General features: G+C 37.3%; 1 protein-coding gene across 3 annotated transcripts in view; it reads left to right on the top strand.

Moving 5' to 3' along the window:
- The first annotated feature begins 1,005 nt into the window (after positions 1-1,005).
- Positions 1,006-27,640, top strand: part of LOC129258943 (probable serine/threonine-protein kinase yakA) — a 30,168-nt gene continuing 3,533 nt past the window's right edge. Inside the window, exons 1-9 of one of the 3 annotated variants that reach the window (XM_064098481.1) lie at positions 1,006-1,174; positions 2,365-2,454; positions 7,503-7,680; positions 13,092-13,165; positions 14,631-14,842; positions 16,206-16,312; positions 22,055-22,196; positions 23,814-23,926; positions 25,027-27,623. In XM_064098481.1, coding sequence (XP_063954551.1) covers positions 1,163-1,174; positions 2,365-2,454; positions 7,503-7,680; positions 13,092-13,165; positions 14,631-14,842; positions 16,206-16,312; positions 22,055-22,196; positions 23,814-23,926; positions 25,027-27,623 — 3,525 coding nt within the window. In that variant the 5' untranslated portion in view covers positions 1,006-1,162. Of the gene's footprint in view, positions 1,175-2,364; positions 2,455-3,276; positions 3,302-3,626; positions 3,639-7,502; positions 7,681-13,091; positions 13,166-14,630; positions 14,843-16,205; positions 16,313-22,054; positions 22,197-23,813; positions 23,927-25,026; positions 27,624-27,640 lie in introns of those variants that run through there. The other 2 variants (XM_054897193.2, XM_054897194.2) reach the window with 2 other exon arrangements.

Raw genomic sequence — 27,640 nt, 5'->3', positions numbered from 1 at the left:
GAATACTAAATTGAAAGTTGAAAACATAAACCGGCATAAAGATGAATAGAATGGAGAGCGGAAAGAGTGTTACGCGAAGTGTGTTTTCTTATATTTCCTTTTAATTTTATCACAGAGTTAGACCATGGTCTAAGTTAATCCTGACTTCAGAATACGGGCCAATGAAATTACAAAGCATAAAACACCCATTCTTGGGGGGGAGTGCTTGGGACATTTTTCATTATCTAACGGTAATTTCCAAAGAATGTGTTGACATTATACTATGTATCTTTTGTCGTTATCATTGTATTTTTATCTGAACAAAAACACTAGTGTTTCATCTTTCTTAAAGGGATTCACTTGTGAATAAGTTATTTATAAATGTTGGTCCATTTGGTGTATGAATAATTAGATGGATAATTAATCAATGATGTGCAGGTTTTTAATAATGTAGCAAGTAATGACGGAGATACCAAATTCAAATAGAATACTGATTATGAACAATTATACAATCCTTGGGTGTGAATCAGTCTGTAAATGTAAAGTTGAAGTCAGTTGCATGGGATCAGATACTCATGTTTTGATCACTCAATGTATTTTTAATACGTTATAAAGCACAAGATGGTCGTTTTGATATCTAAGTGCTTTTTCAGGTCTTTCTTGTTTAATCACATTACCTACACTGACCTACACCAGGGGGGGGGGGGGCTTTTTTATGTATCATCTTGCCATTGATTTTGATAGGCTAGAGTGTTTTTAGCAAATCAGAGGCAAGGATTTCAGTAGCTTTTAACAGTTTCAATTGAAATCTCTGGCAGACCTTTCAACATTCCCTGAGAGCATGACGGATCACACTGCTCTGTTTTTTCAATGTTTTAAAACTTATATGGCTTTAAATTCCTCTTCTGCAGATAATGGCATTTATGAATCTGATAACCTTGTTATACTGTCAGGAATGTGAACTTCGGCCTTTTTCTTATCTGTCTCCTTCTTCTTCTCTTCCTCTTTTATCAACTCCTCAGGTGCACGAGACAAGGATCTCTTCCAGACTAGTTCCTCCAACGGTGGCCTTGCTCGCTTCCTCACCTTACCCTCCTCCTCTTCCGGGTCTCCATCCCTGACCGTTACAGATGGCAACGGGCAGAAGACGGAGGATGCCATCCTCTTGGAAGAAGAGGCTCAGATGTACATGCAGGTGAGTGACCTAACCAGATAGAGTCTTGCTTCTGTTTTATGCCAATGGTGTTTTGTACCTCAGTCACATTTGCTCTACGGCGGCCGTATGGTCGAAAACAGCCGTTTTAACATTTTTTGTACCAGCTACATAAAGTGGCTTGAATTAAATTTAATAAAACGGCTGTTTTCGACTCCCCGTGCGGTCGCTGTAGAGCACATGTGACCGAGGTGTTAGCCCTTGGTGAAATCCAACTGCAATAACCAGTACTGACCGCACAGAAACGTTGTTAGTGCTACATGTAACAGAACACCAAGATTAGACCCAGTCACATCTTCCAGATTGTGAAGTCAAATAACGCATTGTCGTGATATAAGGCAATGTTGCAACATTGCCGTTTGTAACAGGGCCTCTGTTAGCACTTAAAACGTTTCTGTGCGGCCGGTACAGTTGTCTAAAGCTAGCCAAACACTAACATGATTTTTGAACGATTCTCATTTTCATTGAATTTGAAAGATCCGAGAATCAAAATTATTTTAATTGAAGTTTGGCATGATGCTTAGTATACGAAGATCATAATTCTGCTTTGCTGCAAGTCTTGTGGGTGGATTAAAGTTAAAGTCCAAATCGGCTTTAAGTTGCAATGGATGGAGACCCCATTGTGATTTGTGATAGAATTTGGATTTTATAACACTATTTTCTTAAACACTTCTGAACTTTGAACTATTTTTTATCTTTGAACTTTGATCGTTAAGATTTTATAAGTGGAAATATTCATGTTAAATGCTATTGATATAATTTCTTTGAAAATAGGATTGCGCCGGGCTCAACCCGTTGGACACCGATCCCGTATATATGTGGGCCGGGGTCAAAGCAAATATGGATTATAGCGTTTTCAGCCACGTACAAGAGCAGATGCACACAAAAATGATATATTTCCTTTATTTGTAATTGCTTGCTCTTTTAACTTTATTTTATCTGCCCACAACTCAGAATAGTTAAACTACATTGATGGCATATTGAAAGTGCTGTATGTTTGTTTCGTTTTTTATTTGTATTACTGCTTTCAAAATAATACATAATAATATGTAAAATGATTGTTATTTTGCCTTGTGGGTGAGGGTAGGGGGGTCACTTCCTTTGACGGGAGGACACCATATTCCTTGTAAAATGGCTTTTACAATTGACTCTAACTGTTGTTCTTGTTTCAGGCTCTGAATGGGTTCATCATAGTGATCCAGAGTGATGGACAGATCTTCTATGCTTCACCATCTGTACAGGAGTATCTTGGATTCCAGGATGTAAGTTGTGATAGCTTGATTAAATGACAGATTGACTGACCTCAGGGGTGGGGGGATGGACCGACTGTCCCAAAGGGTGAGGGGGGTGGGACAATAAAATATATTGTTATACACACATGCATCAAGAAACACATCAACCTTTGTACAGGAGTATCGTGGATTCCAGGATGTAAGTTATGATGGATGGATTAAATGACAGATTGACCAACCCCAGGGGTGGGGGAGTGGACCGACTGTCCCAAAAGGTGAGGGGGGGGGGACAATAAAATATATTGTTGTACACACATGCATCAAGAAACATATCAACCTTTGTACAGGAGTATCTTGGATTCCAGGATGTAAGTTATGATGGCTTGATTAAATGACAGATTGACCGACCCCAGGGGTTGGGGGAATGGACCGACTGTCCCAAAAGGTGAGGGGGGGGGGACAATAAAGTATATTGTTGTACACACATGCATCAAGAAACATATCAACCTTTGTACAGGAGTATCTTGGATTCCAGGATGTAAGTTATGATGGCTTGATTAAATGACAGATTGACCGACCCCAGGGGTGGGGGGAATGGACCGACTGTCCCAAAAGGTGAGGGGGGGGGACAATAAAGTATATTGTTGTACACACATGCATCAAGAAACACATCAACCTTTGTACAGGAGTATCTCGGATTCCAGGATGTAAGTTGTGATAGCTTGATTAAATGACAGATTGACCAACCCCAGGGGTGGGGGGAATGGACCGACTGTCCCAAAAGGTGAGGGGGGGGGGACAATAAAATATATTGTTGTACACACATGCATCAAGAAACATATCAACCTTTGTACAGGAGTATCTTGGATTCCAGGATGTAAGTTATGGTGGCTTGATTAAACGAGGGGGGGGGGGTGTTTGCTGGACTGACTTATCCTTGAGTTAGGGGGTGGGGAAGGCAACAAACTATATTGTTGTACACACATGCATCCAGAAACACATCACACTCTGTACAAGAGTATCTTGTATTCCGAGATGCAAGTTATGATGGTTTGAATGAATGAAAGGCTGACCTCCCACAGGGGTGGGGGATGGACTGGCTGACCTGGGGATGGGGTGGGGGCAGCAAACTGTATTGCTCTACACACAGGCAACAGCAAAAAAAACCCCAAAACATCGCCATCTGTATACAGGAGCATCTTGGATTCCAGGATGTATGATTGATCGAAGGTGGGGGGGGGGGGTCACTCAACTATATTTCTGTACACATAGGCGACCAGAAAACCATATACAAAGGATGGTTTTTGCTGAGAAACAGGTATGTCTCTGTAAATTGAGACAAAATCTTGGTTTTGATTTTGTTCTTATTGTGTAATCAATTCCTCACCTAGCTTTATTTCCATATATAGAGTTCCTGATTTATATGAGAACGTGTCAAAATCTGTTAGTAGGATATATATGACCAATATGAATTACAACATATTAACAGATGGTTTGGGAATCCAATTTAAACATGCGTATTTAAGAGCGCCCCCACCCCCCTTTGGAGAAGAAATGCTTTATTAAAGGTCAAGTCCACCCCCAAAAAAGGTTGATTTGAATAAATAGAGAAAAATAAAACGAGCATAACGCTGAAAATTTCATAAAAATCGGATGTAAAATAAGGAAGTGATGGCATTTTAAAGTATCGCTTATTTTTCACGAAACAGTGATATGTACAACTCAGTGTCATGCAAATGAGTCAGTCGATGATGTCCATCACTCACTATTTCTTTTGTTTTTTATTGTTTCAATTATACAATATTTCATTTTGTACAGATTTGACAATAAGGACCAAGTTGACTGAAACATATAGTATTAACCAATGCTAATTCCACATGTTCAAGGAGGAATTAACAGTTGTTTCACTTGACAAGGAGGAGAAAATTTGAATATTTCATATTTCATGTAATAAAATACAAAAGAAATAGTGAGTGGATGACATCATCAGTCTCCTCATTTGCATACCGCCCAGTATGTGCATATAACTGTTTTGTGAAATTAAGCGAAAATTCAAAATGTCATAACTTTCTTATTTTACATCCGATTTTGATGAAATTTTCAGCACTATGCTATTGCTAGTTTGATTTTTCTCTATTTATTCAAGTCAGCATTTTCCTGGGGTGGACTTGACCTTTAAGGTACCTTCAATTTGTAGAATGCAGTAAAGTTGCACACTACTATAATGCTTGATACAGTTTGATTGATGTATTGATTGTTTGATTGGTTAAAGTAGTTTTACAAGATCTATATGGAGCATTGCAAAAACATTAAATCAATTCAAAGTTAATATTAGGTCTCCAAAGTGGTCATAGTCTTCCAATTTATTGCCGGGCTCTTGCAACAGAAAGTGCAACTTGATTTGCTACACTTGAAATTGATCTTTCCGGTGAATATTTGTAATTGATATTCATTACTGTAGCTTCCAAGAATTATTGTGAACTTGTGAAGATCAGTTTACACGTAAAAAGTGTAGGTGGTTTTCAGGTCTTGTGAATACACCCATCGAACTGACAGCCATTGATGCTACGTGGTCATAAGATGGGAATTTTATTCAAATGAGGACATTTATATATGAAATTCATGGGCATTTTATGTGCTTTCACTGGCTGGGAACATCAGGCTGTCAATCTTTCCACTCGATAACTAATTGTCTTGACGCTTCTTCACAAGCCATTCGAAACTATGTGGGCTTCTGGAGGATTTCATGCTGAATAATTCATTTATGGATAAAAGGTGCAAGAAAACCTAATACATTCTGAATTTCAATGATTTGTATTTCACAGCTAGAGGAGCTATCAAATGCTCAGCTGATTACCAGTTTTCCAAGAGAATGATTTTGATTGTTGGTAAACCAATTCCGGATATGGATCACGTCAATTGCAGATCCAACCGCCGTGATCATTTCACTTTTAATCGGTTGCTCATTAAGCTCCCCGATCAAATTTCTTTTGACTTGCATCTCTAAAGAACAAAGCCGAATTAATAGAAGATAAAATCAAACAGAGTGAAACGGAAGCTTGAATGGTCAAAAGGCATGAAATGTTTTGAGCTCTAATTTGCTATCAATGGATAACAGTATAAATGGGCATAGCAACAGTCACTACAGAAAATGACAAAAAATTACTAGCGTGTGTACAGACAGATACGAAGCTTGCTGGGCTTGTCGCTAAATAAGCAGAACCCTCACCTTATGAACGGGAGTTTGTACATTGGGTGCAATTAATCCAAGGCAAGTCTGGCAAAAAAATAAATACTTGGAACCTTATGACAAGGAGATCAATGGTGACGGTGATTGGTTATTTATGAGGCTGTTCTCACTACGTTCCTAAAACTAGTTTACTGGAAACTAGTTTAGTGGAAACTAGCTTAACGCGTAGTGAGAACGGTCGAAGCGGTCTTGGAAGCGATGTCCCAAACCAGTTTGGAAAACCACCTCGCGATGTAGTTTTCAAGATCGCTTTGCTTCGTTAAACTGGTTTTAGCGTAAGTGAGGACACAACCGTTCTTCGGGAAGCGATCTTCGCACAATTTGAGTGCGCTACTCCACACGACAGGTGTAGAATGCCTATGCTGCGGTTTCGAATTTCGCGCGAAACGTGTCACCCCACTGAGAGCATTTCCATAGCAACAAGAGCGCTTTACGTGAAGTGATTTTGAAAACCACTTTCGTGTGATCAAGTGAGAACGCTGGCAAAGCGATCTTCCAAAGTGGTTTCCTGAATCGGTTTCCAGTAAACTAGTTTTAGAAAGCGTAATGAGAACGGCCTCTATGATTGTATGTACGACCCAGGGAAAAAGGTAAATGGGTATTTGAGGCAATAAAGCCCCCCCCCCCCCGAAGTGCTCAAAGCGCCCTGGAAAATGAAAAGAAAAGATCCCTGAAAAATTCCCATTCCCTGCAATGTTATAGCATAGCCAATGTTGCAGATTTAGGTAGTAGGTTGTTAAAAGTAACTCCCGAAAATGATTTTTTTTGTTTTTTTGCCTGGTACAAACCATTTATTGGGAAAGCTTCAGAAGCAGCTGAGGTAAAATTAATTGATTTTATTACTTCTTCCTCTTCTTTTCTTCTTATTACATCATTTGGCATAATCAATACACAGAGAAAGAACAATTACAAGCGATATGATAAGATAGCCACGTGAATGCTGGGAAAGGAAAAATAAATGTTTAATCTTGTTTTTTAACCACTTGTTTCTGACACATTTACAGCCTCTAGTATCAACCCAATTTTATTATACCTGAAAGAAAAATGAATAAAATAAATAAATGTAATAGTCAAGTACCAGCATATGGAATTGCTACAATCATTCCCATCCTCCCTATGACTTCAAGGGGTTAGTGCTTCTCGTTCCTATTTATTCAATGTTTTAGGGCCCTAAAACTAAAATTTAACACAAATTTAGCCCCCCCCCCAAAAAAAAAAAAAATGATGTGTTGATCAAGGCACAGGAAGTTTTATGGTCTCTGGGTTGCGTTGACTTTTTTCCTCTTTTTTCTAAAGTTCAAATCCTTCCTATCTATCATTTTCTTCCTGTTGTTGCAAGCTTAGGTAGATTTTGTTACATTGTGATTTAAACAAAGATTGCTTTTGTTTGGAATTTTCATGTTTTTCCTCGAATGACACCATGACCCATATCTTTAAAAAAAAAACCAAGAACTGAAGTATATTTCTTTGTAGATAATTTGGCCTTTTTGTCTTAGACTTGTACTGTTTCCTTAACTCTACAGGAAGGATAGTTTTGAATTGCGTATATTTCAAGAATTAATCTGAAATAATGATTATTATAAGCCTTCACATGTCTTTGCTTTAATGTAAAGGCAGACTCATTGCCAATTTGAAGAATGAATATGAATTAATGATTTTCTTCAGACTTGTTTTCTTTACTACACAGGCAAATATCATGCATCAGAATGCCTTTGAGCTGATCTACAAGGAAGATTGAAAGGACTTCTTGAAGCAGCTTTCAATGGGCATTGCCTTATTGAAGAATAAATCCTTATCTTGTACCTTCACATGTTTCGTTGTTGTACAGGCGGACATCATGCACCAGAATGTCTTTGAGCTGATCCACAAGGAAGACCGGGAGGACTTCCAGAAGCAGCTCCTGGTGTGCCCACCCGCAACCTGCTCACAGGATGTGACCCAGAGGAGTCTCACTAGTGCCAATGGCTGCAGTGATGACCACCAAGATGTACCCCCTGAAATGAATGGTAATGAAGGCAATGGCTTGGATGTGAAGATGATAAATGATGGTGTTGATAATGCTGATGGTGACGATGATGATGATGATGACGATGGTGATGATGATGATGGTGATGGTGATGATGATAGTGATGATGATGATGATGATGATGGTGGTGATGATGATGATGATGATAATAATTATGGTGATGATGATGATGGTGACGATGATGATGATGATGATGGTGATGGTGATGGTGATGATGATGACGATGATGCTGATGATGACAATGATGCTGATGATGAGGATGATGATGATGATGACTATGAAAGGATTAAGATGGCTTCCATCTGCAGCTCCATAGGAGCACAGGTACCAGTGATGACCAAGTTATATACCCTGTAATTAAATTAAAATGATATCAAAACAGAAATTATAAATATTGCAATTTTCATATAAAAAGTAGCGAAAACAATAAGAAATTAGGAATTAAGATTGTTATGGGTTAGGAAGAGGAGAAAGATTAAAGTTCAATAAAACTTCTTAGGTGAGCATCACAAATCATACATAATCGCTTTTCGAATTGCATCTTCTGTCAGTATGTATTGTTTGCATTTTTAAAGACATTTATTTTTACGACCTACAAAAAATTGAGTGAACGCAACTGTGGTTGGAACCAAATTAAAAAAAAAATTATTTTACTATAGTAAAAAAAAAGTGTTGATTAAACGCAGTCAGAGTAATATGTGTAAAAGAAGCATGATGGGGTAAACAAGAGGTGATTGAGACATCATCAGGAAAGGAACGTCAGTCTATAAGCATGACCTTAAACCCAACAATCGCCGCTGTGCACTTCATGAAGCAAAGAGGCTTTCTGCAAATGAGCTGAAAACTCATTTAAGGGCTGAGCCTATGAGCACCAACGGCTTTAGAGAGTCGCGTCATTAAATCACATGTTACATGAGACATCGTGTGAAATGAGTTGCATCTCTAGGCTAGCACGGATGAAGGGTTTTCCTTGTTAAGCCGATTACCCTACCGTATGTTCCTGAATACACTGACATTTTGTGGTACATGATGTTGTATTATGCAGCGAGGTTGGTTTTATGCACTTCATTCTGGAATCAGCTTGCATTCTATTTTTATTTGCACTTAGTCTTTGAAGAGGAAAACTAATTGAGCAAATCAGGAAGAACAAATCAATGAACCTTAATAGTCAAAGATTCTCTTTTGTAAAAAGTTTCCGTTCTTGATGGGGAAGTTATTTTAAAGTTAAAGATATCAATCAACTGTAATCAAGTCCAAAGTTCAAACCTTTTCATGAAAAGTCATAAAATGGCTTGAAATAGAACAAAAATTACATACTAACTGAAGCAAATAAACACTTCCATTTTAGCTTAGGAATTGAGTGACAAACAGGACAAAATGGTGGACGAATATTAGAACAACTTAAAAATTGAGCAAAAACTTTGCATTGCAATTCAAGAAGGATTGATAATCATGACAACTTGCTGCACTTTTTAATAGTCGAATATCTTTATTTCTCCTTTGATATTTTCTTCTGGTGATATGCATTACTTATCTTTAATTGATATTTTTGATAGCAAGCTAGATGGTTTGTTTTTGTTTCTTATTTCTTGGATGAGAAAGCTATATCTTTACATGATTGTTCAATCATATTTCTACCGATATTCTGCCAAAATTTTACAAGTAGGGTCAAGATATTGGTTATGTTATCGACTTCATAAGCCCGAACCTTTTTTTAATGCAACGATATCATTGCACAAATAAGAAAGACACCTGTCTTATAATCAGGACGTACCCCAGATTTTGTTGCAAATTATTTCATTAGGAACCTTATCAACTCACATTACGAGGGCACAGCCTTCTTGGCTATGGGACTATGGAGAGTAATTTTTAACGCAAGAAATTGTATTTTCATGGCCTTTCTTGTTCTTCTAATTAGCGGCATGTTTTTTACATCATCCTAATGAACAACGTCTGCAGATCTCATCACCTCATTGGGTGCTCGCTTCATTAGTATCTTAAGGTGTATGTGTGTAATATTGGAGTTGAGTGGCGAAAGGGAAAGTGCGTCCTATGAAAAGAAGACTAAGGGTCTGGATGAGTCAGTATTGTGTAATCAAGGAAGGAGTTATTTTTAATGTAGTATGAGTGAGGTTGGATTAATATGTTCAGAAATTGAATTATTTTGGAAGGATGGAAGAAATGATGACATAAATGCAGGTATATTTATAAAGCAACACTGTATTCCCAAAGAGAGATCCTTATGAAAGGGAAATATAAATGTTTGAATTGGTGAATTGTGATATCATTAGCTTTGAAAACTATGTGATGATTGATCAAAATGGTTTTATAATATAGTAGTGCATCTATTGACTATTTGTAGATATACAAGTGTGATATTGTCCATTTTATGGTAAAAAAATAGGAAACCTTTTTTTATTTGTACGTTCTTGACAGTTTGTGAACAGGATAGTCCACCCTTACATTCATTTTTATTTCATTTCATTATTAAATTCAACCATTTTAAAAAACAAGATAAATATACAGTAATATTCAAAGAACAATACAATACACAGTAAAAAATGGAAGCCCGAAGAAGCAGAGCTTGTAGATAGTCCACAGGATAGTCCACCCTTATATTTATTTTTATTTCATTTCATTATTAAATTCAACCATTTTAAAAAACAAGATAAATATACAGTAATATTCAAAGAACAATACGATACACAGTAAAAAATGGAAGCCCGAAGAAGCAGAGCTTGTAGATAGTCCACAGGATAGTCCACCCTTATATTTATTTTTATTTCATTTCATTATTAAATTCAATAATTTTAAAAACAAGATAAATATACAGTAATATTCAAAGAACAATACAATACAAAGTAAAAAATGGAAGCCCGAAGAAGCAGAGCTTGTAGATAGTCCACAGGATAGTCCACCCTTATATTTATTTTTATTTCATTTCATTATTAAATTCAATAATTTTAAAAACAAGATAAATATACAGTAATATTCAAAGAACAATACAATACACAGTAAAAAATGGAAGCCCGAAGAAGCAGAGCTTGTAGATAGTCCACAGGATAGTCCACCCTTATATTTATTTTTATTTCATTTCATTATTAAATTCAATAATTTTAAAAACAAGATAAATATACAGTAATATTCAAAGAACAATACAATACACAGTAAAAAATGGAAGCCCGAAGAAGCAGAGCTTGTAGATAGTCCACAGGATAGTCCACCCTTATATTTATTTTTATTTCATTTCATTATTAAATTCAATCATTTAAAAAACAAGATAAATATACGGTAATATTCAAAGAACAATACAATACACCGTAAAAAATGGAAGCCCGAAGAAGCAGAGCTTGTAGATAGTCCACAGGATAGTCCACCCTTATATTTATTTTTATTTCATTTCATTATTAAATTCAATAATTTTAAAAACAAGATAAATATACAGTAATATTCAAAGAACAATACAATACACAGTAAAAAATGGAAGCCCGAAGAAGCAGAGCTTGTAGATAGTCCACAGGATAGTCCACCCTTATATTTATTTTTATTTCATTTCATTATTAAATTCAATAATTTTAAAAACAAGATAAATATACAGTAATATTCAAAGAACAATACAATACAAAGTAAAAAATGGAAGCCCGAAGAAGCAGAGCTTGTAGATAGTCCACAGGATAGTCCACCCTTATTTTTATTTTTATATATTTCATTAATAAATTCAATCATTTTAAAAACAAGATAAATATACAGTAATATTCAAAGAACAATACAATACAAAGTAAAAAATGGAAGCCCGAAGAAGCAGAGCTTGTAGATAGTCCACAGGATAGTCCACCCTTATATTTATTTTTATTTCATTTCATTATTAAATTCAATAATTTTAAAAACAAGATAAATATACAGTAATATTCAAAGAACAATACAATACAAAGTAAAAAATGGAAGCCCGAAGAAGCAGAGCTTGTAGATAGTCCACAGGATAGTCCACCCTTATTTTTATTTTTATATATTTCATTATTAAATTCAATCATTTTAAAAACAAGATAAATATACAGTAATATTCAAAGAACAATACAATACACCGTAAAAAATGGAAGCCCGAAGAAGCAGAGCTTGTAGATAGGGCTCCCTATACATGACAAAGTTACAACCTCAAGTTGATTAAGAACAAATATCATAAATACATTAAAATATATATATATATATTTACTTAATACATTAAGTCTGTTTGATGGCATGATGATAGTCTAACAAAGTAATGTTTATTGCGGTCTCACTTTTGTACTCTCTTTTAAAAAAAAGAATGTAGGCCTACTCTGCATATAATAATTAAAATGATTTCATTGAATGCATGCTAGACTTCTAATGCACTTCTGTGGAACAATCTTTTCCTTCATGTTAATCTATAGAAAAATTACAATTTCATGGAATTACGCACAGCAAATCAAGGATTAGCTTACAAGTAAGACTGCAAACTTAAATCTTGAGAAAAAAAAAGAAGATAACATTATATTTTGATATATCTTTCCTCAGTTATTGACATAGTTTGTATTAATCAAATCCGATTTAATGTGCGTGCAGCAATCTTTAGATAGAAAAAAATCATTATACAGTAAAAAAAAAAATTCTAAGAAACATTTAAATACAGTTTTTCATCTTATTGCTAAATATTTCTAGATTTAGATTTATTTCCACAATCTTATAAAATTATTGGTACAATAGCATAAAAAACATTAAAAAATACAAAACACGAATACAAAAGTTTACATTGTAAATACGGCAAAGAACAGAAAGTGGTGGGATTAACAATAGGCCTCAAGACCTTCAAAGGTGAATCCTTATAACACAAAAGAGCTACATGTACAAAAACAAAAACCAAGGATGAAAAAAAAAGAATCTCAATAATACCTTGCCTTTTTTCCATCATCTACTTACAATGTATAATATTAATTATGATGTTGCATCATATCCTGTACTCTTTTGTATGTTATCTATAGTGAGTCATATTTCATTTGGATTGATTATTTATCTGTGACAATTGGTCGATGAGTATCTGTTAGAAGTAACCTCAATCATTTTGAACAGATAAACAATTTCTTAGTATATGTCATGATGACATGCAAGTGTCATATTCTTTGAAATTAGGAAATATCTGCAATTCAGTGGTATTGATGTTATATATATTAAAACAATCAATACAAAAATGCATTCAAAATGTGTTGATCTCTGCATTGATTTAATAGTAGACTAGCTTCAATAGCCGGGGTAATATAGGAGCGACTGAGCACCTACATTGTAGCATGGTAGAATCGTGCGCTATACAAATCCTATTTTATAATTAGTATTAGTGATAATCCAAAATGTGATTTTCATGTCTGTTCATTCCTGTAGATTCAGAGCAATCATTGGACCGAAACTTCACCAGTCGTCTCAGATGCCTCCTAGATGAATCCTCAGGGTTTCTGGTAAATATTTCAGATATCTTTAATAAAATAATTATAAAGATAACAACATACTAATAATAATAGAACTGTTCTTATATAGCACTTTATACCTTTCAAAATGTTTTCCTGTGCACATCAGAAAAAATACAGAAGAAAACAGGAGGGAAAGCTGCTGGTGATACTATGAAGATATTAGCCCGTATTCTGAAGTCAGGTTTAACTTAAACTCAGGTTTAAAGTTGTGGTTTAAGTATGGATAGCCAATTGTTACATAAATCAGTAACAGTAGAGATATCATATTTCAGCTCATTTGGCTCTCAAATCATTCATAATTGTCTAGGAAGTATAAATATATGATTGTCTTCACCATTGAAGAATCAGGAAAGAGCACAGTAAATGTAAGAAACAAACAACTTAATAAAAATTTTGACTCTTTTGGCTTCAAATTCTAGCACAGAGTTAGACCATGGTCTAAGTTAAACCTGACTTCAGAATACGGGCCATTATCATCAGTTACGTAATCATGTTTCCAGTGCAGACTTGATTGTATCAACTTGCCTTTATAAATTGTGTGGGATTCTGTTTCTGAGTTCTGGCGCTGCATGCCCCAACCCCCTGTTCACGATAATACATTGTCTTAACAACAGGGAGGTGTTTCATAAAGCCGTTTGTAAAGTTATGCACAACTTTACGCGCGACTGGAACATGTTCTTGGGTCATAAATCAATTTTATAGGGATATCACATAGCACAAGAAAGGATCACCAGTCGTGCGTAAAGTCATTTGTATCTTACGAACTGCCTTCTGAAACACCCACCAGGTTCATTATAGAAGTCCGTATGGAGTTATCTCTTTGGATTCATGGTACAGTACTTCAGTTGATATACAATTGGTCTCGTAATGCGGTTACCTGATTTTGAAAGCAACGTGTATCCTAATGCAAAGCGTTATCTGATATGCCAAGTCACACCAATGAAACAGACTCGAAACTGACCAATGATACTGTCCAGTATGGCTTTGAAAATAACGTGACATCTTTATAGATCAGGGGCCCTTTTCATACAGGACTTTGACATTATGGCAACTACCATGGCAACAGGGCTCCGTATCAAATAAAAATCAAGGTTACCATGGTTGTTGCCGTAATGCCAAACTTACAACAGTTGTTACTCTTTATAAAACGGGTCCCAGGGTGTGTTTCACAAAGATTTAAGTATAACTTACGGGGTGTTGCAAGAAAATATTTTGCCATTCAATCGCAAATTTTCTCTTTTACTTGTATGCATAAATGGGTATCAAGGTCACATCTCGCAAAGGTCATATCATTGAAATTGTTTTGTTATTGTCATAACCAAATAACCATATGAAGGATCAACTAAATAATTAGCTTATACATGTAAAAGCACATACATTATTTGAAGTACATAATCGTATACATTTTATAATCATGATGTAAAACGATACTTCTCTCATTTCATATGTACAGAGCCTGCAGTTCAGCGGGCGTATGCGTATGCTCCATGGCCAGCGGACGAGAGGCAAGGATGGCATACCCGTTGACGTGGACCCACCAGAGATGGCGCTCTTCGCCTTGGCCTGTCCCCTCCAGCAGCCGACCATCATGGAGATCTATGTGCGGAACATGATCTTCAGGACGAAGCACAAGCTGGACTTCAAGACGGTCAATCTGGATACAAAGTATGACGCGACATTTGTGAATTGAAGTATAGTGGTGGTCTTGGTGTTAAAGTAATTGGTGTCTGTGTAGAAAATTTGATAAAGGCATTGAGAGTAGCTCCAACCCCAAATGTTAGTTATTATATAAAAAGACAGCACTCACAGTATAGTGGACTCATTAGCTGAGTACCGACTGATGACAAACCCACACTAGATGGATGGATGGATGGATAAAATGGTTTATTAAAAGAACATCGCAGCCAAAGGCTAATTTGTGATCAATTTTACAAACATGCAAGTTACATATAAAGTGTTCTTACAAAGTATCATAACATTTTCTAAATGGTACACAAACCTATTAAGTAAAATATGTGATCTTAGAAAATGAAGTCATTGGAAAAAAAGAGGAATGTAGTAGTAGGTGAGTGAAAAGAAAAAGGGAAACTACATGAATGTAAATTGTAGTCGTGAAGGTAAATGGAGAGAATTGAAAAGAGAGGAGAGAAAAGGAAGAAAAACCAGAAGGAGAAAGAAGAGATCACATTTATCAAATCTTGCATATACACACCATATCCTATCATTTAGAGATGGTACTGTAGTGGGTAAAATTCAGTGAAATCTAAAAACAAGAAAACATACCAACCTCATTTTAAGTTTGATATTACAGCCACTGTTCATAATATCACATCAGTGGTCTACACTTAAAGGTATTGTTTAACTTTGTGAGCAGCCGATTAAAAAAATTCTCAAACCAAGATGAAACATGTGTACAAGTGCATGTATTAGAACTAATAAACCCTGAAAACAACCATTATTGAGAATGAAAAGCTAAAACTACAAGGCAAACCCCGATTTTGTAAATAGGCGTCTTATAGACGCCTAAATAGTACACTTAAGTGTATGGGATGAAATTAAGATGGTGTTTTCGGTCACTATATATTTCAATTTTTGAAGCACTAAATAATTATTTTTCGAACGCAATTTTTTCTGGGCTTCATTTTTGTAACATATCACAGACACAGGTGACAAGTGTGACCTTCTAGCTCAGATTTTTTAAAAGTCAAACCAATGTTAACCAATCACTTTAACAAGACAAGTAAACTAGATACCAAGTCGGATGTGTTTTTAATGCACGATTTCAAGTACGGTACAGTGTTGGTGATGGTATTCAAGTATTGCTATTGATGTTAAGAACATGGATCGACATGTTGAAACTAGCCACAACACAAGAACAGGATTTATATTTTTAAAAAATAAACCTACAGGCCCTACAATATTATTTACTCATTAAAAAACAACAATTACAACAATAAGGAGCTTCCAAAGAAGCCTTAGAAATAATGAATAATGATCTTTTTCTCTCTCCCTAAATTATCTTTTCTAGGGGCACTGAAGTTCTTGGTTACACCGACACGGAGTTCCGATCCTTGCCTGGCTACCAGTACGTGCATTATGAAGACATCATCTACTGTTCTGAGATGCATAGCTCATGTAAGTTGAGGAGATTCACATGTGAAAGTAGCAGAAACATCTTACTTCATTAGTTACATACATTGTAGTTGGCCTAATTTTATGAATATGTAGGAATAAGGAGACTAAGGTATAATTGACTTTCAGTTGTGTTTTTATTTGTTGGAGGAATGAGAGCTTCATTCAGGGATTCAAGATGATTTGAGTTATAATTAAAATGATCAAAGATGGGTGATTGTCCCTTTAAAGATTAGAGGGACTCTTTCTTGATCGAAGAGGTGTGAACTTCTTAATCAAACACTCAATATTATTCAAGATATAGTTATAATAAAGATATATGGTTGTCCCTTTAAGATTGGAAGGCTCTTTCTTGACAGGAGGGGTGGGAACATCTTTGCCAAAGATTCAAAATGATCAAAGGTATAGTTATAATAATCAAATATGATTGTCTTTCCATTTAAGACTGGAACATTCTTTCTTGATTGAAGAGGTGGGAACATCTTTGCCAAAGATTCAAAATGATCCAAGATATAGTTATAAATTATGAGTGTCTTTCCCTTGAAGATTGGACAGACTCTTTCTTGATTGGAGAGATCAAGGCTTCTTTATCAAACGACTCGAGATGATTTACAAATACTGTAGTTATAGTTGTCAGAGATGACCGATTGTCCCTTTTAGATTGGACAGACTCTTTCTTGATCAGATAGATCAGAGCTTAAGATATCTTTATTAGTATTGAAGAATAAGTGATTGTCCCTTTAAGATTTGACAGGCTCTTTCTTGATCAGATAGAACAGAGCTTACGATATCTTAATTAGTCGTGAAGAATAAGTGATTGTCCTTTTAAGATTGGACAGGCTCTTTTTTGATCAGATAGATCAGAGCTTACGATATCTTAATTAGTCGTGAAGAATAAGTGATTGTCCCTTTAAGATTGGACAGGCTCTTTCTTGATCAGATAGATCAGAGCTTAAGATATCTTTATTAGTATTGAAGAATAAGTGATTGTCCCTTTAAGATTGGACAGGCACTTTCTTGATCAGATAGATCAGAGCTTACGATATCTTTATCAGTATTGAAGAATAAGTGATTGTCCCTTTAAGATGGGACAGGCACTTTCTTGATCAGATAGATCAGAGCTTAAGATATCTTCATAGTATTGAAGAATAAGTGATTGTCCCTTTAAGATTGGACAGGCTCTTTCTTGATCAGATAGATCAGAGCTTACGATATCTTAATTAGTCGTGAAGAATAAGTGATTGTCCCTTTAAGATTGGACAGGCTCTTCTTGATCAGATAGATCAGAGAGCTTACGATATCTTAATTAGTCATGAAGAATAAGTGATTGTCCCTTTAAGATTGGACAGGCTCTTCTTGATTTCAGGGATCAGCGTCTCTTTATCAAAGACTCTAGGATGATTCCTCCCAATTGAATGTGACAAGTAGCCTGAGTATCCTTCTAATGACTCATTCCTAGCGGGTTGATTTCATTAGACCCCTCACCCTACACTTCCTCTCGCTTTGATAGGTCTGTTCTCACGGACGCAAACTCTGCCTTGCTTTCATCGTTTTGTAATTCAACCCCCTCCTCCCCACCAGTTTGTGTGCATCCAAGGGAAAAAAAGGAAACTCCTGTCCAAAGTTTAATGATTTTTTAATACTTTATATGACATGAAATATAAAACATGCATAGATGAGCACAAAGAATTTGAAATTTCGATGTCATTTGAAAGTTGCGCAGAAAAATGGTGAAAATTTGAAACTATTTATTGTTGGTGTTCTTATCAGTCTAATTTGGTATTAAATCAAGAAAGAGATTCCTCTCTTACTGTTATTGTCAATTATATAATGAAATTTTCATGTAATTGATAAAATGTCTGGTCTTAAATTTGCATGTGAATTGCTAGAAATATAAGAAAAGAATAAGAAGAAACATTTTTATAATATCTTATAATATTTATAATATCTTAAATTTATGATATCTTAAATTTTAATATCTTAAATTTATAATATCTTATACATTAACACTTAGTAAACATTATATGTTTATACATGCTTGAATACACAAGAGTTCATTTGGCAGGCTTTGATAAAGGAGTTAACGCACTTTCGGCTCTAATACTAAATTTATTTCACTTGTGAACATCCCTTTCATGATTAACCATGAGTTGGGTGAAATATCAAGTACTAAGTTTGGTTAAGCTTTCATTATTGTTATAAAGAATTCATTAAGGCATAATTTTAATCATGGAATGACTAGTGATACCTATGCTCTATATTCATGGAAACAGTATTAAGTTGAATATACATGTGACCCTAATCTTGACAGAATTATGTTGTAAAAAGTATATCCTTGCACAACCAATATTCATATGGGGCCCCCTTGAAATACTCCAGGTACATGAAATTTAATTGGATACCCTTGATACGTCAACTTCGATAGCAAAATTTTTAAATGAACACCTGGGCGCATACAGCACACCTGTAGCAACAATTTTGTCATTTGACCCAATTTAAAATGACAAGCTGCTCGCACCACTATTACTTTACTTTCTTTTTTTATACTCTTGCTAAATAAAGGGGGCAAAAGGCATCAGTATACAGTCTGTCGATCCATCTTAAATGTGCCAGGCTGAATTTTTTTCTTTTTTTTCCTCTAATATTTCTAGCAATGCACATGGAATATGGCTCTAACATTGATTGAGGGATGTGCAAGACATATTTATTTGTTTTTTAAAACTGCATTGCTGTGACAGCTTTATATAATGATAATGACAAGTAATCAAAAGAAATGATGGATATAACTCTCACATTTCTTTGGAAAATAATGCTTTTAAACTTAAATAGCCCAGACATTGGTCATGTGTATTTATCATCTTGAGTGAGAAGTTTATTTGTTATTTTTTGCTTGCTTGAAATCCCCCCATTTGCATCAAATAGGAAGGTAAAACTTGTGATGCCGCTTATTTCAAACTTGAAATCTGAAGAAATGGTTCTTTAGAAATCAATCTTTTTAGTAAGTCAAATGATGGGCATACATGTATATGTAAACATTTCTGACCCACTCAAACCTGTTTCGTATTACTGTACAACTAGAATTAAAGGAAATGATAAGACAAATGACAGAAAGAAATCTTGAATATTCAAATTATGGTTGTGCTTTTATAAGCTCATGGCACCCTTTGAAACTGATTGTTGCGTTGGCAACAAGATTTCAAATACTGTAGAAGCAAAATAATAAGGCTAGTAACAAATGAAAAATCTTGATTTGAAATGTTGGATGTAGGCTTGCCTTTCTTGTGGAATGTGTAATGACCAGATTTAAAATAGAAACAAAAAAGATTCCAAATAGGAGCAAATTAATAATGCAAAAGATGAGTAAGAAATCTTTATTTAAAATGATGGATATAGGCTTGCCTACCGGTTCATGTAGAAGCTTCTGTATGTCAATGTCAAAAGATTGATCAGAATTAAAATAGAAACAAAAGATTCCCAATAGGAGCAAATTAATAATGCAAAAGATGAGTGAAAAATCTTTATTCAAAATGGTGGATATAGGCTTGCCTACCGGTTCATGTAGAAGCTTCTGTATGTCAATGTCAAAAGATTGATCAGAATTAAAATAGAAACAAAAGATTCCAAATAGGAGCAAATTAATAATGCAAAAGATGAATAACAAATCTTTATTTAAAATGGTGGATATAGGCTTGCCTACCGGTTCATGTAGAAGCTTTTGTATGTCAATGTCAAAAGATTGACCGAAATTAAAATAGAAACAAAAAATTCCAAATAGGAGCAAATAAAGTGAAGAATCTTGATTTAAAATGGTGGATGTAGGCTTGCCTACCGGTTCATGTAGAAGCTTCTGTATGTCAATGTCAAAAGATTGACCGGAATTAAAATAGAAACAAAAAATTCCAAATAGGAGCAAATAAAGTGAAGAATCTTGATTTAAAATGGTGGATGTAGGCTTGCCTACCGGTTCATGTAGAAGCTTCTGTATGTCAATGTCAAAAGATTGACCGGAATTAAAATAGAAACAAAAAATTCCAAATAGGAGCAAATAAAGTGAAGAATCTTGATTTAAAATGGTGGATGTAGGCTTGCCTACCGGTTCATGTAGAAGCTTCTGTATGTCAATGTCAAAAGATTGACCGGAATTAAAATAGAAACAAAAAATTCCAAATAGGAGCAAATAAAGTGAAGAATCTTGATTTAAAATGGTGGATGTAGGCTTGCCTACCGGTTCATGTAGAAGCTTCTGTATGTCAATGTCAAAAGATTGACCGGAATTAAAATAGAAACAAAAAATTCCAAATAGGAGCAAATAAAGTGAAGAATCTTGATTTAAAATGGTGGATGTAGGCTTGCCTACTTGGGGAAGATTCTGCCAACCTCAAAAACTGATCGGTGATTCAACCAGAATTAAAATAGAACCAAGAGATCCCAAATAAGAAGCAAAATAATAGTGCTAAAGACAATCAAATCTTGATTTGAAATGGTGGATGTAGGCTTGCCTACTGGTGGAAGCTTCTGTCATCCTCAAAAACTGATATGTGTATTGACCAGAATTAAAATAGAAACAGAAGAATAATGCATACAATGAATAGATATTTTTAAAATAAAGTGGCAGATACACTTGTGGATGCTCCTGTCAAAGTCAGAACCTGTTTTAGTGTCATGACGAGCTGTGTGGTCTGCATTGCAGTGTATATCCTCTGTATATCAAGGACCGCTCCTGACCCGAGCATGGCAGAGTTTTTGGTCATGTGCATCCCTTGCGAACTTCCCGCCAAATTGGCACCACAGAGCCAGTTCGCACTGCCTACGTTTTGTTTAGATTAGAGGCCAGGGACCCGTTGCATAAAACTTTTGCCTTAAAAAACTCCGGCAAATTTTTTTGCCAGAGTTTTTGTCTATTTGCCAGAGTTTTTTATTGCAAAAGTTTTATGCAACGGGTCTCAGGAGGTTATTTTTTTTGTTCTTTGATATAGAATGAATACTTAATGCATGCAGATTTTCATAGAAACATATCAATCAATATTAAACATAATTATTTTTGGATAGAGTGGACAAAATTTTGATGAATTTTAGATAGGAGATGAAACCTTTTAATCTAATATTTTTCTTTTTTTTTCCATCCTTCTCTTTTCAAACATCCCACAATGCATGGATCTGGCCTATTTCCACTGCCCCACCCCACCCCACCCTGTCTCCTCTCTTCTCTCCTCTCCTTCTGAAACCATCGTTCTCCCCCTCTTCATTTTTTCATTCTTCTCTTCCAACCCCTTTTAAAATCTTATTGGATATCTTTGCTTACTGTCACTCTGTATATAATCTCTCTCTTCACTGCTCTTCCATCCCCCCATCCCCCTTCCTCTGTTTCATTTCTCAATCCCTCCTGTCTTCATTCCTTTGGTTATCTAACCCTTTCTTTCTCCCTCTCTTCTATTCCCTCTCATACTCTTTCCATCCTTTCTTTCTATTCTTCTCCTACCTTTCCCTTTCCCCTTTCATCCCCTCCTGCTCTTCTCTGTCCTCTACACACCTCCCTTTTCTCCATCCATCTACCACTCCCCCTTTTTCTCCTGAATTCCTACCTCTTCCTGCCCTTCCACTACTCCATGCTCCTTTTGTCCTTTCTTTTCCTACCTACTCTTCCCCTCCATTCCTCCCTCTTATCTTCCTTTTCTTCTTCTCTTCTTCCCTTTCTCCACCCCTCCCTCCCATTCTCCCCTGCCTTTCTCCCCCTTTCCCATACAGTGATCCGTAAAGGAGAGACTGGTTTCATCTACTTCCGGTTGATGTCAAAGGTCATGAAGTGGATCTGGGTCCAGGCTAAAGGGAGGGTCATGTACAAGAATGGCAAGCCAGACTACCTGGTCTCCACCCACAGGCCGATGAGGTAAGTTCATCCCTTATAATGATAATAATAATAATAACAATACATAGGATTTATATAGCGTCTTTTCCATTTAGATTAAATGCTCAAGGCGCTTAAAACGAGCAAAAAAAAGTGAAGAGAAGTACTAGAAAAGATACATTACAATGAGGAAAAAAATGTCTGTCTTCAAACCTAGTACCTGCTGGTGAACAAATGCAATTTCAGGTTGCCCGTTAAAGGATGTTGCATAGTTTGATTTCTTCAGCTCCCACGGTAGTGCATTCCACAGGGCTGGTGCGGCATGAGCAAAGGCTCAATCGTCCCAGGATTATGTTACAGAACATGGAATAAATGTTTATGGGTCAGTTTATAAGAGGTCGTGGTAGGTGTTTCATGAAGCTGTTCGTAAGTTACGAGCAACTATATAAATGACTGGTGACCCTTTCTTCTTGAAAATTATGTACACTAACTCTCCTACTCCTGCTACCACTCTACTCGCCAACTCAGGCCAGCCTTCTCTCACCTACTCAAGCCTGCCTACTACTCAGCTTTCCTCTCCATCTGATTTACAGTCCTTTTAAGGACTACACTAATTTAAAAAAGAATACTCTACTTTCAAACCTCCACTCTCTCGCCTTTCCAATTCACCTCCAATTCTATCCACTTTTCTTATCTCAGTCCTTCCAGGACTTTACACATGGTGTACCGTAAACCTCTTCCGCGATTACTCATACCACCATGCAAACCTTCAGACATCACACTAGTTTTCATTGGTGTTAATGTAGCTCCTTGGAAAGAATCACCAATTGTTTGTAAAGCCGCTTGTAACTTACGAACAGCTTTATGAAACACCCACCAGGTATTCAAATCCCACTCTTGCACTAAAAGCTGAGAATAATAATATACAAATAGCGAAAAGACACGAGTGTGATGGTATGAGATTTTGCATGGGGTGAAAGAACAATGTTCTAAGCACTTGAATAGAGTATCTTTCTTTTATCGAATACGAAATGTTGTACCATTGCACGAATAGGAATATTCGCTATTTGTGTTGTATAATACTTGGGAAGTTATCGAAAATATAAACAAAAAACAAGTTTTCCCCGCGTTAATCTATGAGAAAGGAAAAAATATTGAAAGCAAAAAGCAAAATCTCACAATCGTGCATTATATCTAGGGCAGCATTGCGCAATACGTGTATTGCACTGAGCGCAATGAATCGAATCACATTGTGATATCACCTCATAAAGCCGTGCAACGGTACCTTTTGGACGTTATGGAATATTGCACGTTCAGCCTCTCATTTGCTTGCATACAACAAGCTATGTAGGTGTTGTCCAATATGCAATATTTATATAGCGCTTAATATGAATGTTCCAAGTTCTGCATATTATTATCCTGGCTTCAGCATGGATATTGTGATCAGGGGCATGATCACCCAAAGAATTCCTTTTTACCAGGTGCCCATTAACTTACAAGCAAATGCTCCGTTGTGACGTAACCTTTTACCTTTGCATCCATTCAAGTGACGTAACCATTACAAGAAATCACCTGTGCTATATTTATATGAATGAAGTATGCCCCATTTTGTGTGAAGTTCTCATTGTTGCCCCACCTATTGATATTTGTGTTGTATAGTGACGAGGAAGGAGATCAGCATCTGATAAACCGTAGGAAGCCGTTCCGATGGCCGTTCACAGGGAAAGCCGACCTGTACGATTGCAACCCACCATACCCTCCCATTCCGCCAGGTAACTCAGGTTTTCATATTCTGAATTATGATTGGTCTGAAGCCCAGCGCACACACCTTGCGATGCGATTGCTTTAAGATCCAATTCCAACAAATTGCCAATTGCATTGCAAACCAGCGCATACGTTGCAATAGCTCTGCAATGCACTGCAATTTTGTGTCATCTCCTTTACGTGTAAGTTGTCTGCACTGCAGCAGTGCAGCAAATCGGTCATGACATCATCGTCTAGGACAAATCGGATTGGCTCAAATTATCAAAATCGCAGATAAATGGCAGGGAGATTCGGCATTTCAAATGTCTGAGCTTTGATCTGCTATTTTTCTGCAACAATTAGGATTGCAGTTGCAGCATGTTGCAGGTTGGTGTGAGCACCCCGCGATTTCGTTGTAATCGCATATGAGTGCAATCACATTTGCATAGTATGTGCTGGGCTTAATGAGGCATTCCAAGAAACTTATCTATTTAAGAACCTCAAGTCAATCATGCCTTCCAGTTCATTTCAAATTATTAATTCATTGCTAGTCTGCCCCTTGCAAAAAGGTTTGATTTGCACTAGTTAAAATGTATCCATTAATTGTAGTATTGCAATAAAAATTTGAAATTGATCTGCAAATATTGCCTTGCAACACCCCCCCCTAAAATATATACCTACATGTACATGCGGAAGAAAGGACATCTTGCCGTTGCATCATGAAACCCTTTGTAAATTATGCTTGACATCATCCACGACTAGTGACCCTTTCTCGGATGAAAAATGGCTTTCTCAATTTTTAATACCAACTACAGTTGAAATCTGACCTCTGCAGATAAAAATAACAAGCACCTTAAAGGTGACTCAATATTTCAAAAGTTTTGTTTCGAGAGAAAGCCAAACTTCTCCCTGTTCGAAGGAAATACATTACATGTAAATCGAAGATGACTTCTAAACAGACTCCCCAATGAATGAGAGAATTTAATGAGCTGCTAGCTTTTCAGTGCATTGCCTTCCACAATCAATATTGTCTATTCTATCATCTCTTTAAATCTGTAAGTTTGTACCATAAAGTAAAAAAATTGCATGATGGACTTATCTTTCATTTCACTTTTGTTTTTTCCCCCAGTCATACTACATGCTCTTCAGAGAGGGGAGATTCCCAGCTTTGGAGGAGGGCCACCCCCAGGAGTCCCCATGGGAGATATGCCTCCAGGAATGAGCGGAATGCCACCAGGAATGGGGGGTATGCCACCAGGCATGCCTCCAGGTATGCCTCCTGGCATGCCTCCAGGTATGCCTCCTGGCATGGGGGAGATGCCTCCGGGAATGACGGATTTCCCTCCTGGTGGAATGCCCCCCTTTGGAGACTCTGTGAAGTTCAGAGATGACGGGCCACCACCGTTTGGTATGAATAAGGAATCCATGTTTAGTCCGAGGTCGGAAAGGGGTGGGACTCAATCGTTCGAAGGACCCACACCGAGATACCAGTTCAAACGATCGCCTGGGTACTCCCCTCCCAACTACTCCTGCGAGGGCATGGAGAATGGTGGTAATGATAGGGTCGGTGGTGTCTTTGATCAGAGGGTAAATGGAAACAGAAGTCTTTTGGAAAATGGAATCAAGGGGCACATCAGCCCCCAGGAGTCCCTTCCAACAATGGCAGGGGAATCCCTGAGGACAGAGTTTTCTAGAAATATTGGGGATGCATCTGTTAATATGTTGAGTGAATCACAGACCTGGTCATGCAGGCATAATGCTTTGAACAGTTTACCTGCTGATCAAAGTGCTTTGTCATCACCTCAGATGCATCCACAGCAGCTCCAACAGCATCAGCAACAACATCAGCAGCTCCAACAGCAACAGCCTCAGCAACAACAGCAGCAACATCAGCAACAGCAGCAGCAACAACATCAGCAGCTCCAACAGCAACAGCCTCAGCAACAACAGCAGCAACATCAGCAACAGCAGCAGCAACAGCAGCAATATCAGCAACAGCAGCAGCAGCAACAACAACAACTTCGGTATCAGCAGCAGCAGAAGATCTCTACATATTTACCATTGCAGAACCATTCACAAGGTGCTGCCTTAGAAACTTCCAACATGTGCTCTCCGCGATCAACAGGTAGCAATGACAGTGGGTTTAACAGTGTGCCCATGCATGGACAGATGCAGAATAATGGTATTGGCCGTAACCAAGCATCAAGGAAAGTGGCTGTAGTGAGTCCTTGCCAAGTGAGTCCCGAAATGCAACTTCCTCAGAGAGTCAAAGACCCCAGGGCTCCTACACTTAGCACAGGGAGCATTGACAGTGGGGTGGACAACTTGCCATATGAGAATGGAGATGATATCCCAACATTTGACGAAGCCCTTTCCTTATCGGCGTTTGAATCAGGACAGCAAGGGGCCATTGCAAGAACTCTTATGGCAAGCAGTGGTCCTGAAATGCTTGCACCAAACACATGGACTTCTAACAATGAACAATCATATAATGCCCCAAATCAGGAATTCCACAATATGCCAAACCAAATTGGACCAAAAGTAGAAATGAACACTATGCAGTTTAACCGTATGCCAACTCATAATAATGGACTAAATCATGACTCTTGTAACGTCTTGAGGTCGTTACTGAGTAATCCTCAGACCCAGGTCTCTTGTAAGCAGGAGGTGCAGAGTTCTTCATCTCCAGTCACGTCCATCACCCACCCAAACACGGTAGAATGGGGGTCACCATCGGCCAAAACCCCTGTAAACTCCCTGAATTCAGTCCATCCCCAATCCAGACAGCAACCCAGCATGGCCACTCCTCAGTCCAAAAATGTGTTCATGCAAGGTTCCGGGTCGTCGCAGCAAATGCCGCATCCTGTGCATTCTTCCAGGGTATCTCATTCACAGCAGCAAGCCAAGCACAGCCACCAGTCTAGCCATCAAACCAACCTGATGCAGTCTCAGGCGAGCTGTAAGTTGGATGGTCAGAGACAGCAGCCACCAGCTCAATCTGTCTTTGATTCTCCAAACTCTTACAATCCTCTAAACAATCTTCCAATGACCAGCCAGCACACTTCTAATATTCAGAATCAGTCTCAGCAACATGGGCAGAACTCAACGCAAGCACTGAGGCAAGAGTCACATCAACACCGACAACAGCAGCAATTGTTGGAATTGCAAAGGCGACAGATCCAACAGCCGAATAGAGCTGCTGACATTTCTTCCAACGGTCAACAGCAGTCATGTCGGCAACAGACGCAGCAACATGCAATACAAACCCAGATACAACAACCTTCAAGGGCTACTGCTATTTCTTCTCATCATCCACAACAACAGCAACAGTTGGTTCAGCAACAACAGCGTCAGATGTATCAGCAACCACAACAAATGCATCCGCAGAATCAACAGCTGCAGCCACAGCAGCAACAGCAATTCAACCAACAGCAACACACCTTTCAGCAACAACCACAAGTGCATCCGCAGCAACAGCAGCAGCAATGGCAACAGCACAATCAGCAACAGCAGCAGGGCCAGCAGTTCAATCAACAGCAGCATCGGCAGCAACAGAACTCCAGCTACAAGACAACAAACTTGCCAGTGATGAAATGTGAAATGGAGACAAGGTACTCACATGGGATGGCATCACAGAACAACATGCAGTCGGACAGGAGCGGTTTCTCAGGAAACCAAGGGATGATTCACAATGGTGGTGGAAGTCTTGGACTTGAGTTCAATCAGGTAGGAGCTAGTATCCC

This window comes from Lytechinus pictus, chromosome 4 (genome assembly GCF_037042905.1).
Source record: "Lytechinus pictus isolate F3 Inbred chromosome 4, Lp3.0, whole genome shotgun sequence".
Taxonomy (NCBI): domain Eukaryota; kingdom Metazoa; phylum Echinodermata; class Echinoidea; order Temnopleuroida; family Toxopneustidae; genus Lytechinus; species Lytechinus pictus.
This window is presented reverse-complemented; position numbering and strand designations above follow the sequence as displayed.